Source organism: Falco rusticolus, chromosome 8 (assembly GCF_015220075.1).
Source record: "Falco rusticolus isolate bFalRus1 chromosome 8, bFalRus1.pri, whole genome shotgun sequence".
In the NCBI taxonomy this organism is placed as follows: domain Eukaryota; kingdom Metazoa; phylum Chordata; class Aves; order Falconiformes; family Falconidae; genus Falco; species Falco rusticolus.
The window spans coordinates 4,764,121-4,781,611 of NC_051194.1; the positions used below are offsets into that span (position 1 = coordinate 4,764,121).

At 38.3% G+C, this 17,491-nt stretch overlaps 1 protein-coding gene across 2 annotated transcripts in view; it reads left to right on the forward strand.

The window, feature by feature from the left end:
- The window catches only part of SPOCK1 (SPARC (osteonectin), cwcv and kazal like domains proteoglycan 1), a 324,520-nt gene that overhangs the window by 105,957 nt on the left and 201,072 nt on the right, over positions 1 to 17,491 (forward strand). The window contains exons 3-4 of one of the 2 annotated variants that reach the window (XM_037398497.1): positions 287 to 295; positions 3,380 to 3,425. In XM_037398497.1, coding sequence (XP_037254394.1) covers positions 287 to 295; positions 3,380 to 3,425 — 55 coding nt within the window. The remainder of the gene's footprint in view (positions 1 to 286; positions 296 to 3,379; positions 3,426 to 17,491) is intronic. The other variant, XM_037398498.1, reaches the window with a different exon arrangement.

The following is a 17,491-nucleotide window of genomic DNA, read 5'->3' on the forward strand; positions in this document are numbered from 1 at the left end:
AAAGGAACTGAAAGTGCCTTTTCCTGTGCTCTGTGAGAAGGAAACGTGCTAATAGAATGGCATTTAGATAATAGCGCAGCTGATGAAAACTGGGCCATGACAGCAAAGGTGGAAAGGTCAGAAAAGAGAGAGAAAATTATTTCGTTTGGAGGTGAAAGTCATCTGAAATAAGTGATTTCACATTTAAAAGGCCGCCAAGGAGAAAACTGATGAATGTTAACATGTTTTTTATATTGTTTTATTTCATTCTTTTTTCTTTTCTTATTTGTAATGCTTACGTATTCAGGAAGTTGAGGTAGGTTTTTCATTTTTAACTTGTAAATATCCATAGAGTGAATAAAAGTATTTACAGCATATCATAATTCATATTATACTTTGAAGTCTTATGATCAACTGTTAATATTGTTATAAATGAAATGTATTGATACATGTTAATTATTAATGTGTTAATATTGGTTTATTAACATGTTAATATTAAAATGGCGTAATAGTTGTGTATGTTACAGTAGACATAAGGTATTTTAAGCATATTAGTATCTGTCCTAGTAGAAAGCTCAGAAATGCATCGATTTCTGTGCAGTCATTTTTGTCAGGAAGGTGTTTCATTGAATGAGAATGTTAAATCTCTTTAATCATGGCAATTGTATTTGTTTTTTATATATGAATAATGTACATGGAGAGAGAATGATGTACGCCTGGAAATCAGTGCCGTGTTTAGGCACTGTGCATTGCTCTCTCAGCATGCTGGTTTTCTGTTGGAGGAACTCACAGCGAAATGGGTCCATTCAGGGGTGTTAAGAGTTCCTCCTCCTAACAAAAGTCATTTCAGGTTAATGTATAAATTTCAGCACCTTGCAGAGCAGTAGCACAAAGCTCTGTCCATTTTTCAAGTCAGAGCTTTAGGTGGTATTTAAATAAGACATAGATTTTCTACTCAGCCATACCTACAGGGTGAATTTCACCTTTACGGTGTCATAACCATTCAGTTATGCTGGTATCAGTGCTGAAGTGCAACTCTAGTGCTGTATTTTCTGTTGTCCAACTGACATAAGTTATTTTGAACTGCTATTGACCATATTGCTTTAATGTATGTATAATCATTATTTACTCCTGTAAATAATAATGAGTTTTATGTATTGAAAATCTCAAAGGTTTTCTCTATTCTACTTTTCAGGGTTTGTTCCATATTTTTTCTTGTGTATTTTCCTGCGTTATCATACTGTAGTTTCAGGCATCTTCTAAAATAAATAGAGTTTCAATTTTCAAAAAGGAATACTAAACACATCTGCATAAAGGAGAAAAGGAGTTGGTTTACAGAAGAGATAGTGTTTTGTAGGTTTTTTTGTAAAGGAAGGTGCATTTGCTGTAAAATATTCCTTTGACACTGAAATTGAGATAAAGCCCCTTTCCAATCCTTATTTCAAAACTGGTTCCATATGCCACCAGCATAAGAAATCTTTCTTGGGATTTGAATTATTTAACAGTTTCTGATGCTGAAAACCCAGCAGCAAAGCAACACCTAGGAAAAAAAAACATATAGGCAGGCAAAAATAGAATATTTTGATGCTGGAAAAAAATTATTCTGCTCAAAAAGCTTAAAAGCCAGCACATTCTGAAAAGTGATTAATGCTTGGTGAATTTAGCAGTACATCGTAATCAATTACAAAGCATTGTATAACCATGACAGGGGGTTTGTATTAGCAAAGCTGTGGAATTCAAAGGCAAGCCTGCGATTCTGTTTTGGGTGCCAAACCCAATACTTCTGATGAAGAAGTATAGATGCTTTTGATGTATCTGAAATAAATCGTGAATAATAGTCTTTGTTGTTACGGGACATCATCACTGTCCATGAAGTCAGTATAGGCTCTGAGCATGAATATACTTGGAGAAAGAAAATGCATTTCTTCCTGACAGTCACGCAGAGTTGCTTCCTGGCCTCTTTGTTAAGGGGGCGCTTGCCCACCCCCTGCCCCCCGAGCAGGCAGAGGAGAGGGAAGCAGCCCGCGGTTCTCTGCGCTGGAAACGTTAGTGCTTTCTGCTCCTGCTGGCCGTAGCCTTCGGAAGGGAATGTGCTGCCATGAGGTGCATCTCCTGGTGTTCAGCGAGGGAACGGAGAGGCCCCACTCCTGTTACAGCCCCGTGGGCTGCTCTGAACCCAGACAGACATGCTGGCTTCCAGGTTTCCCAAATATTCCTGGTTAGGGTGACCAGATAGCATGAGACCATGTGAAAATCAGTGTATTGGAGAGAAACAGTAAACAAAGCCCAACGAAGAAATCATTTAGGTGTCTTATTCACACTGATGGGTTTTGAGTTACTCTTCTGGCAGAAAAAGAAATCTGGATGTCATTCTAGACAGCTTGATAAAGACATCTCTTCAGTGGCAGCCCTCAAGAAATGCATACAGAATACTGGATATATTATAAAGGAAGTAAAGTTTAACATGCAGGAAAATATCACAATGTTAAAGAAATCTTCCATGCTTTTTCACTTCAAATACACTATTCTGTTGTTACCACCTCCTCTTAAAGAGGACACAAGTGAGATGTACAGAGTATGCTGAAACCAAATATAACAGTTGGACTTGAATCCCAGTTCTTCAGAGCCGGGTTGATGGAACTCTGAAGTGGGGGAAATATCATGTAAATATTTGCTCAGTGCATAGAACACAAATTGATCCAATGCACAGAAGAGGTTTCTACTCTTTCTGCAGAAGGACTCATTTGCAACAGAATGACCATTTGGCTGGGTACTCTGACAGTTGCTACCTTCTCCAGTTTAAACTCCAGTCAGAATTATGTAAAACTGAACCACAAGACTCACAGCAGGATTATATCTTTACATCAGATTTAAGAAGTTTTTAAAAAATTGATAGTGGGAACAATGACAAAAGTGCTCCTGGATGTTATTGTACTTTAAGTATAATGCTTATGATGCTGTTGCTGTGTTTCTGTACATTCACAACGGCGGGACTGACATGTGTCCAAATGGATCTAAGTATTTTTTGATTTATTTTGCTGACCTTTTGCCACACCGGGATGGTATGGATCATGTTGTTACCTGAACAATATGCTTTTATCTTTGTTATCAAAAGTTGTAGACTGATAAAAAATAATGCAGAATTTTCAGAAAAATATTTAATAATGGGCATACTTTGAAAAACAATTCAGAAGAAAACTTCAAGGTACTGAATTAATGGAATTTCCTATTCTTTAATTTCTAACCTGCGTTTACTACTCTTTAGGATACAACCTGTTGATAGTCTTATCTGATTTGGCCTAAATATGTTAGGATTAAAAGATGAGTTGATTCATTTGTAGTTTAGTTATGTAAATGATTATATTTTTCCTGAGTTTCCTTTTCTTTTCTCCCCATTTAGGATGATTATTTCAGAAACTGGAATCCAAACAAGCCTTTTGATCAAGGTAAAGTTATTACTCATTTTGCAATTGTCTTCTGCTATTTCATGATATCCCTATATACTTTATGCCTTTCTTCCTCCCCCTGTCCCATGCATTAGTGAAGAGCTATATTCATGCTTATATCTCGTTCCCAATTTAGTCACAGCTTGAGGTGGTTTATGTGTAAGGGTTTGACTCATCTCTGTTTTTCAGCCACATTTTTTAATCCATATCCATTCCAATTTATATTCAGTGATGATATATATGCTTAGATTCTCTGTAACCATGAATCTTGGTCTAACATGCAATGTAAAACAGATATGTTCATGTACATTTTCGTTCATGTACATTTTCTTTCATGTTAAAAACTTTCCTAAATGAATGTCATTAATGTAATTACTGCATTTCCTAACACTTAAGGGGCCAAGTCTTTGAAGCCAGTTGTAACGTATGAATTTCAGAGTTGTTTTTTTTTTTTTTAAATGGTGTTGTGTATGTGCTGTTGATGCAGATACAGATTCTGTAAATGACATTTTATGCTTTGTCTCGGTGAGTTTTTAAGTTATGGCAGTACTTCAGCAATTTCCAGGCCATCTACCAAAGGATAGGGAAAAACACCCCAAAAAACTCTATATTGTTGTGTCCAGGATAGCACTGGAAACAAGTCATGCCAGGAGAAGGAACTACAAATTGAACAGCTTAAGAGATGTCAGACAGCAACTTCCCATCAAGCATCCTCTGCTTTGTGTTCATAGCTAGGAAAAAATAGTTTCAGATAGGATGGTAAGACACATTCACTCTAAATGTCATAGATGAACATTGCTGGAAATACTAGTAGCCCAGATGTTGCTAGGTGTGGTGGGTTGTATTTGATACTTAATGTCTTGTCAGTAAAACACACTGTATGCAAAGAAATCTCAGCAGTCCACCCTCTGAAAGACAGAGTAGGTAGTGCAAGCTGATAGTATGCCATAATTCTGTCCTTAAAGTCAGGATATTGTACTTGAACTTTACTGTTTGTTATATTTGTCACTCTGACACTAAGATTCTGTAAGAGTCCATAGTGGAGCACCCTCAAAAAGTGTAATATTAAACCATTTGGGTCTTAGATTTCATTGTTTCTTAAAGCTTTCTATAATGTTTTGGTGGTTTGGGGTTGTGTTGTTTGTTTGGGTTTTTTTCAGGACAAATGTAAAAAACTAGATTTAGCAGAGCTTCTTTTGATTTGGTAGAGCCAGTTATCAGCAGTTTGATTTGTGGAGATAACAACACACAATATAAAGCGTAGGTTGGTTAGGTTCTGGGTTTGCCTTTTGACAGTTGCTCATTTTTTTTTCTCTTTGTAATGTTTGGTGAAGCTCATATAACTCCTGCGTGAGAACACGTATGAGACGAGGATATTACAGCTGCACAATCACAGGTAGATGTGTAGCCTTTTTCCACTGCTTAAGGCATTTTTAGGATCCTGGATTTCTTTAACTCGCTTTGGTTCATTATTCAACATCACGTCTCTTAAATTGTAGAACAGCAGTGCCTCAAATTTTATTCAAAATGGTGTTCTACAGTTTCAATCCACTTATACTCTGAAATTGGAAGGGATTTTAAAAGATGTTATCTTAAAGTCATTTAGAAAGGAATGATCATGTACCTGGTAACTCCAATACAAATGAGCTTCAGTCACGCAGACCCACTGCACAGTCGTCCTCTGTTTTGGATCCTGTGTCAAAGTTAAGTGCCATTCAAGTAGTGTGAGACGTACTTTGCCCTTCAGAATGTGAAGTGGCTCTCTGGATATATAACTCTTGTGATTTTACATTCAGAAAAGGTATTCCTGCAAGAAAATTGCTTAAGCAAATTGTTGAGCTGGCAAGTAGCTCATGGTGGAACAGTCACAGTGTGGTACGCAGAGGGAAACAACAAATCAAAACGTGCATGGCCTTCTCCAAGCATGGCATGGCTGGTGTCACTGGGATTTAACCAGTGGGTAATGGTTAAAGAATATTAGAAAATATCAGTGTTTCATAATTGACCAATACTTCAGTTAGTTTTTAAGTTTTTAATAACTGTTTAAAAAAGAAAAAGCAGCAAGTCATGTTACAGACAAACATTTTGATGCCTCTGGAAGTCAAATAGTATGAAATTATACTTGTGAATCATACCACAAATGAGAGCAAAGAGCAAATTGGTTAAGAAGGAGAAGGAAGGGCATGAACAAATGAATGAAGGGGTAGCTAGATAAATGACAGTTCAGCAGAGGAGATGAAACCACAATGCTTTCTTTATTTGCTTTCGATTTCAGCTTTGGCAGTCATTTATTTTACAAACAGGAGTCATAAGAGGGAGCACCTTGGCCGATCAGAGATTTGAATTTTCAGAATTACTAAAGTGTTTAGGAAGAAAATACCCATTAGAATTCTCTGAAGGTGCTTTTGAAAATTTCACTTTACACCTATTTCTATGTTTCATTGCCAGACATGTTCCTTTTATTATCTGTAGGTAGCTCCCAGGAATATCACTGGGGGCTTGTACATGTTAGAGCTGAAGAGTGTAGATTGTCTCTCTTTATGGAAATGGAACTTCAGTGTCAAAGGAAAGGGAAAGATGATGGTTTTTGTCAAAGCATATATCCACAGGGATTTTCAAAGGCATTTGAGGGATTTAGGATTACAAATCCTATTGACTTCAAGTGGAATTTATGGCCCTACCACTTTCAGAGGCCTTGTGGCCCTCTGTCTTCCCAAGAGGAAAAACAAAAAAGTAAATCCTGGCGAAATATTGCAAAAAGATTTTGAACTGACATGCTTTAAAACTGTCTTGTTCATTGTGTTACTGAGATTTCTGACTCTGGGCAAAACCACAAATCGTTTTAGAGAATCTGAAATCAGACGTGGATATCTGGAAGCAATACAAACAGTCATACATCTGTTAAAGATTACTGTCTCTTTACAGAGAAAAGAATCATTTCTCTTTCATTCTAAAATTTCTTCAAGACTATGGATAGTCTGTTGTCAGAAAGCAGAATGCAGACTAGGTGCTACTCCAAGCGTGATGCTCTGCCTTGCGGAGATCTGTGCAGCACTTTTGTTTCATTTAAATCTTACAGATGGATTTTATTTGGCCAATAGCTCATTCTTTTTGACAAAGACAACACTACTTTTGGCCATGGTAAAAATCACACTGACTCAGACGTTAAAATAGCCACTCATACCTTTCTAAAGAGATTTCATACGCAAAAATTTCCCTTAGGAAACTGTTACTTAGTCTGAGCAACCTGGTCAAGCGCCCAGCGTGTCTGCCCATGGCAAGGAGATTGGAACCACTTGATCTTTAAGATTCCTCCCAAACCAAAACATCCTAAGATTCTATGAATCTCTTTTCTAGGTCTTTTCCGCCATAGGTTTAGTATCTGTCATTATCCATGCAGAGAAAAAAGAATTGTCAGAAGAATTTGTCCTAGATCTGTTATGCAGAGCAAGCTGCAAGAAAATTGTTTCATCTGTCTTTGGTCTTCTCCATTCTCCCAGCCCTGACATTTTTTTCCATGTTGCTCCTTTTGGCCTTGGGGTGTTTAAATGCCCTCTGCGCTTTTGTATGATTTTGGAGGTACAAAAGCTTTTATTTTGTATTCCTTGGGGTTCTTACATCCAGAGAGCCTGTGCAGATCCTGCAGTAAGGAGCCCTAGCTTGCTGCTGTGAATTCAATAGCAGCTCTCTGTTTTCACAACACAATTGTTAGAGAGATACCCCAAAAGAAAATTTTAATCTCACAACACCAAGGTTCTTCCTACAGTAACTGAGGAGAAAAAACTTCTTCCAGTGGGTGAATGAAAGCAAGACAACTGCCTTCTCTCTGGGTTTAAGGGAAATCTGAGCATCACTCAGCTAAAGCTGAGAACCCATTCTTTGGGACAGCTTTACAAGTTGTTAATGTTTAAAACCTATTTCTCAATTCTAAATCTAAAATCATGTTTGAATATTCTAAAGGTGAAGTCTTTCCATGGAAGCCAGAGTGCAGAATCACAATGAAGGAGCTGGGAGGGCAGGGTTTAGGAGTAATGGAAGGTGGCTGGTACCTGCCAGAAGTCATCTCACAAAGGCAGCTGGAGGATTCAGTAAGTTTAACAGATTTCAAAACCAACAGTTTTGAAAACCAGCAGAATTCGGCTTCCAGTCTTGTACTTAATTTGCATATTTTAAGGAAAAGTCTGCTGGGTCCAACCAAATCTATATTCTTTTCTAAAAAAAACCAAAGCTAGCTTTATTCAGCAGATTGAATTATTTAATTATGCATTTAAAAACAATAGCAGTGTAATCAAGCTGTCTGCTTTCTGCTTGCAGTGCAGAGAGAAATATCTGCATGTGTCTCAGGAAAAGAAATAGGTGGAAAAGCATACATGACTTCCACTGAAACAACCCCTAGAGAGTCACACGAGGTATCTTTGCATAACATGCCTTTCCAGGGGAAGTCAGCTTGAATGGTTCAGCTGCATCTTAGAGGGTACTTGAGTGATCAGAGTTATTTTTAGCCTAGCTGCCAGCCCAGCTTTTTATTCATCTTGAACCCAGGAGAAACCAATACAACGGTGAGCATCTTGCCGACTGAGCCAAGCTAACGAGGCATTTGGACTGCAGAAGGCAGGAGAGCATATAGCCTGAAAATGATTGATAGTCATTAATATTGAACTCCATTCTGTCAGAGTTGCAGAAGAGTGGAAGGAGCAAGTTAGTCAGGATTCTAAAATATGAATCAAAGTGTTGGGGGTTTTTTTCTGACAAGGTCATTTGAGAGATCTTAAGGAGCTTGACAGCTAACTTGGCATACTTTCCTAGTCTTCTCCATCTACATTGGATGAAGAAAAGAGGGAATCGGGGAGAAAGTTTAGCATAGTATTCTCACATCGGAGATTTTGGTATGGTAATTAAATGTGTCTGATATTCTGCACCTATTCAAACTTGCCAGAAAATGAGCTTATTAAGACTTTATGTATTAACTGTTAAATAAAAAAATAAGTTTGTTATTGAGAATTTCTGCTAAAAGCCACCTCTTAATAGCTCTAGTATATTCTTCTACAGACAAATAGATATTAATTTTTCTGATGAGATGCTCAAGTAAGAGCACATTTTGTTAGGTGAAAAGTTGCTGGAAAACATTTTGGAATGGTGTCCAGTTATTTGCCACATGGCTTTTTTTAAAGCATCGTTATCCAGAACATTGGAACTACGGAATTAATGGGATGTTCTTTGTATTGCATATACATAACCTCTGAATCCAAAAACGTTTAGACCATTGAGCTGTCATTGTTATTAATAACAAACCTGTAGAAGGACATGGGGCGGGGGGAGGGGGCCAGAGAGCAACTTAATTCTATTGCAGTGCTGAGCTTTTTCCCAAGGAGCTGGCTGGGAGCGTGGTATCATCTCACCTATCACTGGTGACAGCAATCTCAAGTGTTCCAAGCTGCTGGACTTCTCAGGAAAAGATGCTCACTATTAGAAATAGTTGGAATTTCCCCCTTCTCTTCCAGTATTTATTTTCACTGTCTTTATTCCCAGTCCTGTTCCACAGTAACTGAGAAGTCTGGACAGGGATATTATTTCTCAGGGCTTTCATTATCTACCCTGTGGGGGGGAATTAAAAAAAAATAAATTCAAAATTCCAAAATCGCTTTTCCACTATTCTGTGTAAAAATTTTCATCTGCCTGAATGGGACGTATCGATGAGTGATGCCAAGGTCAGACATGCTTGTGTAGACTTGATTATCATTATTAATTTACAGACGTGAACTCTCCATCTTTGCAAAGAATTCCTCTTGAGCACTAATGAAAGTTTTAACTGGCAAAATACCTTCACTTTTGAAGAGGGAAGTGCTGCTTTGGAGTGGATTGCAGCCTCCAGCATAGCATCGCCCATGACTTTCACAGTCCAGAAGCCCCATGGAAGTGAATTTGTCAGATTTAGAGCTTATCTTGAGATGAATGTATTGGTATTCCTGCTTCCTCTGCTGTGTTGAATTGTACCGCTCTCTTTCCAGTGTCTAACTGGCAAATCCAGACTCCAGAAATGGCCTCCTGCAGCTGTGCAGAATAAAGTTTGCCTAGAATTCATAAGCCTTCCAAAACAGAAAGGATGATAATGGGAAGCCTGTGATGCAGGATGAAAATCATAGAACCTGCAATTATTTTTGAACATGTAATTTTCTGTTAGCCCAGTTAAGATGTTCTTTCAGAAAAGCCTGAATAAATTCCTTTCAGAGAGTTGTTTAGTACTGTACACATCTCCAGCCACAAATATATGTTAGTTTTATTATAAATGTTTTCTATTACTGTGCCTCAGATGGCAGATTTCAATTGAATAACTTATTTTGCAATTTATTTTTTGACTGTGGTTGAATTAGTTTTAGAGCCTTATTCGTAGGACAACTGCACATGAATTATGTTTGTAGATCTTCAGTAAATCAGTACAATTTTAAAACATGCTAACTGAATCAACAGAAGACAATCACTGAGAAGCAGCACATGAAATACGCTGTCTTCCATCAAATGCGTGTCAAGTACATATGGCTGCTTATATGTGCCAAGCAGATGCACATGGTTCTCTTTACGTGCTAGGAGGGTAATATTAAATTCCTTTTTAAGCTTGTAAGCAACCACTTTTGCTATTAAATATGGCATCAGAAGTGGCAGAGATGGGGTCCCCGTCTATGACTGTATTATGGCTGATGTGCTTTGAACTAAGGCAGTGATCGATAGATTGTCTTCTAGAATTTTATTAACCCTTGGGGAGCACTTGTCAGTTTTGTCAGTAATGGTGCTGGCTTTCTTTTAATATCTCTTATGTCATTGACTGTAAAGCAGAAATTATTTTGAAAGGGAAATTCAGTCTTCCCCATGCTTATCTAGCTCTCATTTAATTAAATAAATCTTTGGGAATATTTCAAGGCCCAACCCTGCTCTCATTGGCATCACTTAGTGAGCAGGGATCTCCTTCCCTTTGCTTCAGTATATAGGAGTTCATTTTTTGGAAACCTACCTAAACCTTTAAAAATGAAGTGTGTTTAGAAATACATGCCTGCAAATCTTCCTTCCTTACTTGCTGCAAGAGAGACCTCAGTGTATCATTCAAACTAGCGACTTCGGTTTATATTCTGATTTAACAAGGCCAAACCAATCAGGGGCAAAGTCTTCAGCTTTGAAATACTATTTGACTTAAGTATTGGATGGTGTAGTAGATTCATACTGCATGTCAAATTGTGTTTTAAATCACTAGCTAGGCAGAAGAGTAATTTGCACAGTATTTAAACATGTTTTTATGCTTCTGAGTTAATAGGTGATTAATAACTGTCATTTGATTCTAAATGGAAAACAGGATCTCCTGTGGAGAATAAAAGTAGAAGGCAGAGTGACAATGGCGGTAAAAAGGTATAATGCAGTAATTTTAGGAAGAGAACAAGATCGAAATAAAGACAAGTTATTTCAAAATCAGATATCAGATAAACTGAGAATGTGTAAGGTGGAAATTAGGGGAAGAAAAATGAGGATAATTTGCATTTCCTCAATGTAGAGGGCACAAACAGGAATTACCCAAAAGCCAAGGCTTGGCTGATGGCGAGGCTCTTGGTGACTGCGGTGGCAGGGAGCTACATGAAGAACGTGCAGGAGCACAAACAGTACCCCAAACTCAGAAATTCAAGTATAACATGAGATATTTGGGCAGGGATGTGAGAATACCATTTTTTTACAACTGTGTTAGAAGAGAAAGTTCAAGAAAAATGACAGCTCACTGCTCAGTGGAGAGAGATGCCTAACACAAAGGCATTGCTGAGAAGGCCAGAGCGCTGTTACCTGCCTGTGCCTTGGCTTTCGCTTAAAGGCCAGCTGAGAGCAGGTGGCGATCATAGCTAACGTCTTCGGCTGAAGGGTAGGATGCTGGATTAGGGAAAGAACAGGCCTGAGTAAATTAAATATTTGCAAATTGGAAATAGATTGCAAACTGGAATTGATCTAGGGTTTAAGTGAACTGGCTGAAATAACTTTAAAGATACTAAAATTTACCTTTTAAAACCTATGAAATTATAGGAGACTGGGAAAGAAGAAACAGCATGCGTATTTTTTGAAGTTAGAGAAAGGAAGAAAATAGGAAATTCTATCCATAAGTTGAACCTGAAATCCTGAAAAAAAAAGTACTAGAATAAATACTAAAACAAATATTTGTGAGCATCAGGAAGATAATGAGATGAATAAAGCTGGTATGGGTGTCGAACTAAAAAAAATTCTTCTGGGTCATTTACAGGCTGTGAGACTTGGGAGTAAGCTTGACTTTAATAAGGCTTTTCACGTTGAATTACATTATTGTCTTATAAGCAAGTTAAAGAAATATTGTCTAAAAATAATTATGAAGTAGATACAAAATCAGTTGGAAAACTCCATTCTGGTAGTAGCTGTCAATGGTTACATGTCAGGCTGGAAGGATAAATTGAGTAGGGTTCCTTTGTGATCTGTTTTGGGTCCAGTATTCACCATTTTCATTAAACTGTAGATATTGACATTAGTATGCTTATTGATTGTAACACAGCAGTAAAATTCACAGTCACCTTTAGAAATTTATGAAATGACCTGAAAACAAAGGATAAAGTTCAGTCCGGGCAGATGCAAAGTTCTTTAGTTAGGTAAGAATAATCATCTGCACAAAACAAGATGAAAAACAGTCAGATGGTAATAAATTTGGAGAAAAAGGGTAGAGGATCACGGTGGATTACAAATAGAACATGAGTCAACAATGTCATTCTGTTGCAAAAAAAGGCAAATGTTGCACTGGCATGTGTAACTATGAGTAATCCTTCAGTTCTAGTCAGCGCCAGTTAAGACCTTGGCTGGAATATGTTGTCCAGATTTGAGTACCAGGCATCTAGAATAGTGTGAATCCAACTGGAAACTACCCAGAGAAAAGTAACAGAATATGATCAGTCACAGAAAATACATTATGCGAAGAAAGATTGAAAGAGAGGAGCACCTTCTCTGTTGAGAGAAAACAAAACAACAACAACAAGAAAAAAACCCAACAGCCCACAAATTCCATTTTCAAAAGCATAAAATTAACTGCAAAGTGGATAACTTGTTCTCTATCCGTTGTGGATACAACAAGGAGCAGTATGTTTACATTGCAGTGAAGAGGATGAATTTTAGCCTTTGTAATGACGGCAATATTTAAGCATTGGGAGAGAGGTTTTAAAGAGGTTGTAGGGACTGTCTTTGAAGGTGTTGTGACACAGGTTAAACAAATGTCTTGCAGATAATGACACATTGATAGTTGATCTAGCTATGGAGAAGGGGAACGGAATTAGCATCCTTCCCAGAACTACCACTCCAGCACTGTGATTCTGTGACTGTATTTTGATTAATGGAAACCAGCTAATTTCATTGAAAGCACAGAAAAAATGCTGAAGAAGGTATTTTTTAAAATAGATTACCAGTCAGAGCAAAGAAGGGGAAAAAAAAAAGAATCTGTATCCTTGACAGACATTTTGGCACAACCTGGAAAAACAGAGGTTCTTATTTGATGGGAGTAATGTGCATAACCTTCAAGATAGATACTGACCATGGTTGTCACGGGCTTGCAAACCTCCATGAATATAAACAGGGACTGGCAAAAGGCAGCCCATTTTCTCTGACTGCTTCTCCCTATCTCACTGGCTTTCTAATTGTCCTTGTTTTGGCTGCAATAGAGTTAATTTTCTTCCTAGCAGCTGTTAAGGGGCTGTGTTTTGGGTTTGTGCTGGAGAGGGTGCTGGTAACACAGGGCTGCCCAGTCCCTGCTGAGCGGGGCTTACACAGAGCCAAGGGCTCTGCTGCTCCTCACCCCACGCGCCAGCGAGCGGGCTGGGGGGCACAAGGAGCTGGGAGGGGGCACGGCCGGGACAGCTGACCCCGCCTGACCCCAGGGATGTCCCCTGCCATGAGCCTCGTGCTCAGCACATAGAGCTGGGGAAGGAGAAGGAAGGGGGGACGTTCGGAGTGGTGGCGTTTGTCTTCCCCGGCCCCTGTTAGGCAGGATGGAGCCCCGCTGCCCTGGGGATGGCTGAGCACCGGCTGCCCTGGGGAGCAGTGAATCAACCCCTTGTTTTACTTTGCCTGCTTGTGTGGCTGTCGCTTTACCCGTTAAACCATCTTTATCTCAACCCACAAGTTTTCTCTTTCACTTTTCAGATTCTCTCCCCCATCCCATCGGAGGGGAGTGAGCAGCGCTGTGGGGCTGAGTCGCTGCCTGGAGATAAACCACAATACTAATAGAGAGTCAGGAGAACTTCCTATGGATGGTTCTGTTCTTGGATATTAGTGGGGCTTTTTGTCCAGGCAGTAATAAAGGTCATGATCTAACCCTAAGGTTAAAGATTTGGATGAAAATCAGTTAACTGTCCTCTTTCAATTCATTAGCTAAAACATGATGATGCATGTGTATTTAGGAATTAAATCTCCTTCTGCTATAAACCTAAGTACCCAGGTCATCAAAACACTAATTGAATCACAGCTATTTTCTTCCTGTCCTTACTGCTTCAGATTAAACATATTTGCATAAAATAATATTATTTCTGCTCTAATCTGATTGCTTGCATTCTAGCTTTGCAGTCCTTGGTCATTTGGAAATTTACTTTAAACTAGGGAATGGTGCAAAGCAGTAGACAGCAAAATGAATAAAAAAAGTTTGCCTATGTATTCTGGTGGTGTTCTGTGCTAAGAAGTTCCCTAAGCATAATGTGTTGAAAATTTTTTATCAGTTTGGTAAGCATTGTTTAGTCATTTAATCATATTCTGTCTTTTCCCTCTGCATCCTCTGTTGCAATATTGAATGGACCTTGCTGCTGGTACGTGCCTGTGTTGTCAGCTGTGGCCCAACAGCTCGCTTTAAAGGGCTTGTGGACTGTATGTACATAGTCTTCAAACTGTAGGGACAGGAAAGCTGTACCTGAAGACCATAAGTTGACTTTTACTGTCCTTCTTGAAACCTCTGTTTGAGGATTTGATCTGTTTTATCTAGGGGAGATAAGTTAGCAGCATTATTGTCTTATATATGTGCATCATTGCAGTGCCTCTTTAGCCGTACCAGATGGATGCATACAGGTGAAGTGCTGCCCCAAAATCTGGCACTATTATGTACACTTTAACCACAAGGCAAGACACTAGAATCAGACCCGTAATGTAAGTAGCTTCTGTTCCTGGGATAGCTTTAATTGTAAGCTGTGCAATTGCATCACTTAGTTCCTCACTTGCCACCTTAGCCTTAATAATCAACAACAGATGAACAGAACTCTGTGATAAATGGATGTACAGATAAGCAGTCCTAGGGATCATTGCACTTTACAGCAATCTTTAATGCAATGTAAAGCCAGCATTATTGTAATTATTTTAATGTGATACATCAGTGTTTCATAGAGTTTCTCCTTTCTTTTAATTGCTGGGGTTAAAAAAAATAATCAGGAAATGTGTGTAGTAGTCACTAAGAGCAAATGTATCTTTGCTGTAAAGGTTCCAGCATCTAAGCCTGTTTCTGTGTTCAGTGGGGACCTTTGTAATGACCTTTCATCTATAAAACAAAGCAATGAAGAGTTGCTGACACAGGCTGCAGAAGTCTGCAAAACTGAGAAAGGGAAGAACCCCTGCTTTTCATTGTGTTAAATATAAACATCTAAGAAAAACTGTGTCAGCTTCTCTCTCAGTAGACTATAAAGCTACCTAAGGAACCGGTGTTAGCTAAAAAAAAGTAGCCAAGATTCGTTAGTTCTGTTCTGAACTCTAGCACTAATGGTTTATATGGTTATAGTAAATTCACTCTAACCTGTAGGACCTATTTATCCTCAAAATCCAGATTATATTTAGCTATCTCAAAGGAGAACATGGTGCAGTAATTGTTACTTCTTAAGTTACTTCTGTAAGCAACTTTTCCGTCGCTGATTTTATCGGTCATCACTACTTTGCATCCTTGACATTAGTGGCAGAACTGTAAAATGTCCGTTCTTCTGGAGGTGCCAATGTGTTTGTTTCTCTCTCCCTCCCTCCCATTTTTTCTACAATTTACCTGGTGTACAAGTGATACAAGAGTCACAGGATGATTGTCTGCAGTGTGCCCTTAGAAGGGCATTATATTTTTATGTAGTTTTTCAAGTAGCAGTGCTCTTTTTAAATTCAGGCTTCTCAGCACCCCTTCGCTGTGGTGAATAGCCACAGTGAATATCCAGTGATAGCCATTTGTATAACCAAAAGTCAAAGGCTCTTATTCATCCTCCAGGTTGTCTTTGTTAACTCTTCCACAATTGCTTACTTCAGTAAGCTCAAGTTACTTCAATATCCTTGAGTGTTTAAAAACCTGCGCTTAATTATATGAGGGGTTTCTTCATCTTGTGAGATTCTCAGGTTGCTGACGTAAAAATGCAAGGCTAAAAAAAGTGTGTATCTCCAGCAACACTGAGATTGTCTGGTCCTTCTGCACGCACACCAAGTGGAAGACTGCTTCTTCTAACCCTTCAAACGGCACATTTGCATGTGTCAGCTAAAACCTGACAATTGTGACAGAGCCTGAAAACTTTTCAGCAATCACATCTTTGTTTCTTTTCTCTTTCTTTTTTTTCCTTTTTTTCCTTTTTTTCTTTTTCTTTTTTCTTCTTTTTTCCTTTTTTCCTTTTTTCCTTTTTTTCTTTTTCTTTTTTCTTTTTTCTTCTTTTTTCCTTTTTCCTTTTTCCTTTTTCCTTTTTCCTTTTTCCTTTTTCCTTTTTCCTTTTTCCTTTTTCCTTTTTCCTTTTTCCTTTTTCCTTTTTCCTTTTTCCTTTTTCCTTTTTCCTTTTTCCTTTTTCCTTTTTCCTTTTTCCTTTTTTCTCTTTTTTTCTTTTTTTCTTTTTTTCTTCTCTTTTTTTTTCTCTCTTTTTTTTTTTAACGTTTCTTACTAGCATGGTAAGGAAACATCCTATCTATCTGATAGTCCACTTCAACGGACAACTGTTACACAGGTCAAACCATCAAAGTATCCAAGTAAAACCCTGAAAAGCCATGTTCAAGTAAAGCCAGGAAAAGCACAAATCTATTTGAAAATACCAGCAGGACCTTAATGTGGATGATATGTCCCGGTATCAGAAACACAAATATATTGGTCTTGATAGTTTTGAGCATAAAGATCATGAGTTATTACTTTTCATCTTGAGATACTTCCTCAGTGGAACTCCTAAATATGCCATCGATACGTGCTGGGTATAGGCTATGCTTAGTTGCTCTCACTCCTAATTGCCTAACTTTTCTCCCGGCATCATTTTTCTATTGCAAGAAATGTGACTTGATATTTAGGCAAACATTTTTCATTTTCTTTATGTTACTCCGTCTGAGCTGCTTTTTCATAAAGTGGCACTTCTAGTGTGTTTTCCTACATAGGACTGTGCCAGTAACATTTTTCCAATGCCTATAAATAAATTAAGTATACTGTGGCTTGAAAGAGAAATTGCTATCAGCTGGTGTTCCACTACCTACAAAACATTTTATCTTCTTTCAGTTTCTATTACTTTGCTCTCCCTTGACTTTGTATAGGAAGGTGTATTCCCTGTTAGTGTCATGTGGTGCATTTGTTTGTAGGATGCTTGATATATGGAACTATTGCAAACATCTAGTGCAGAGAGCTCCGCTTTTGAAATTGCATTGAAGATGAACTTTTTGACGGATGGAGCTGTTGATATGATTTGGAAATAGGCTTGTTTGTATCAGTCGGTCAGGTACTCCATTTTTCAAAATGGAAAAAAATAAAGGTTTGAAATGAGGAGAGAGAGGCCACCCATCTAGTGGGAGCAGAGCTTGAGCCCAAAAGGAGAAATGCACTTGAGAGCTATGTGTGTTGGTTTTATAATGATACAACAAATAAATTCCTTTTCACAGGCTTCACTTTTAAACAGCTCACAGTCGCTTAACTTCATCTTATCTGCACAGCAACCCAAAAGCCAGATGCCTAGCCTGAGGCAGTTGTCCATTTTGTCTTTGTAGCAGACACTGGAATAAGTGTTTCAGACTAGGAAGCCACTTGGAGGTCTACCTAAGGCTAATTAACTTTCAGAAGACTCAAG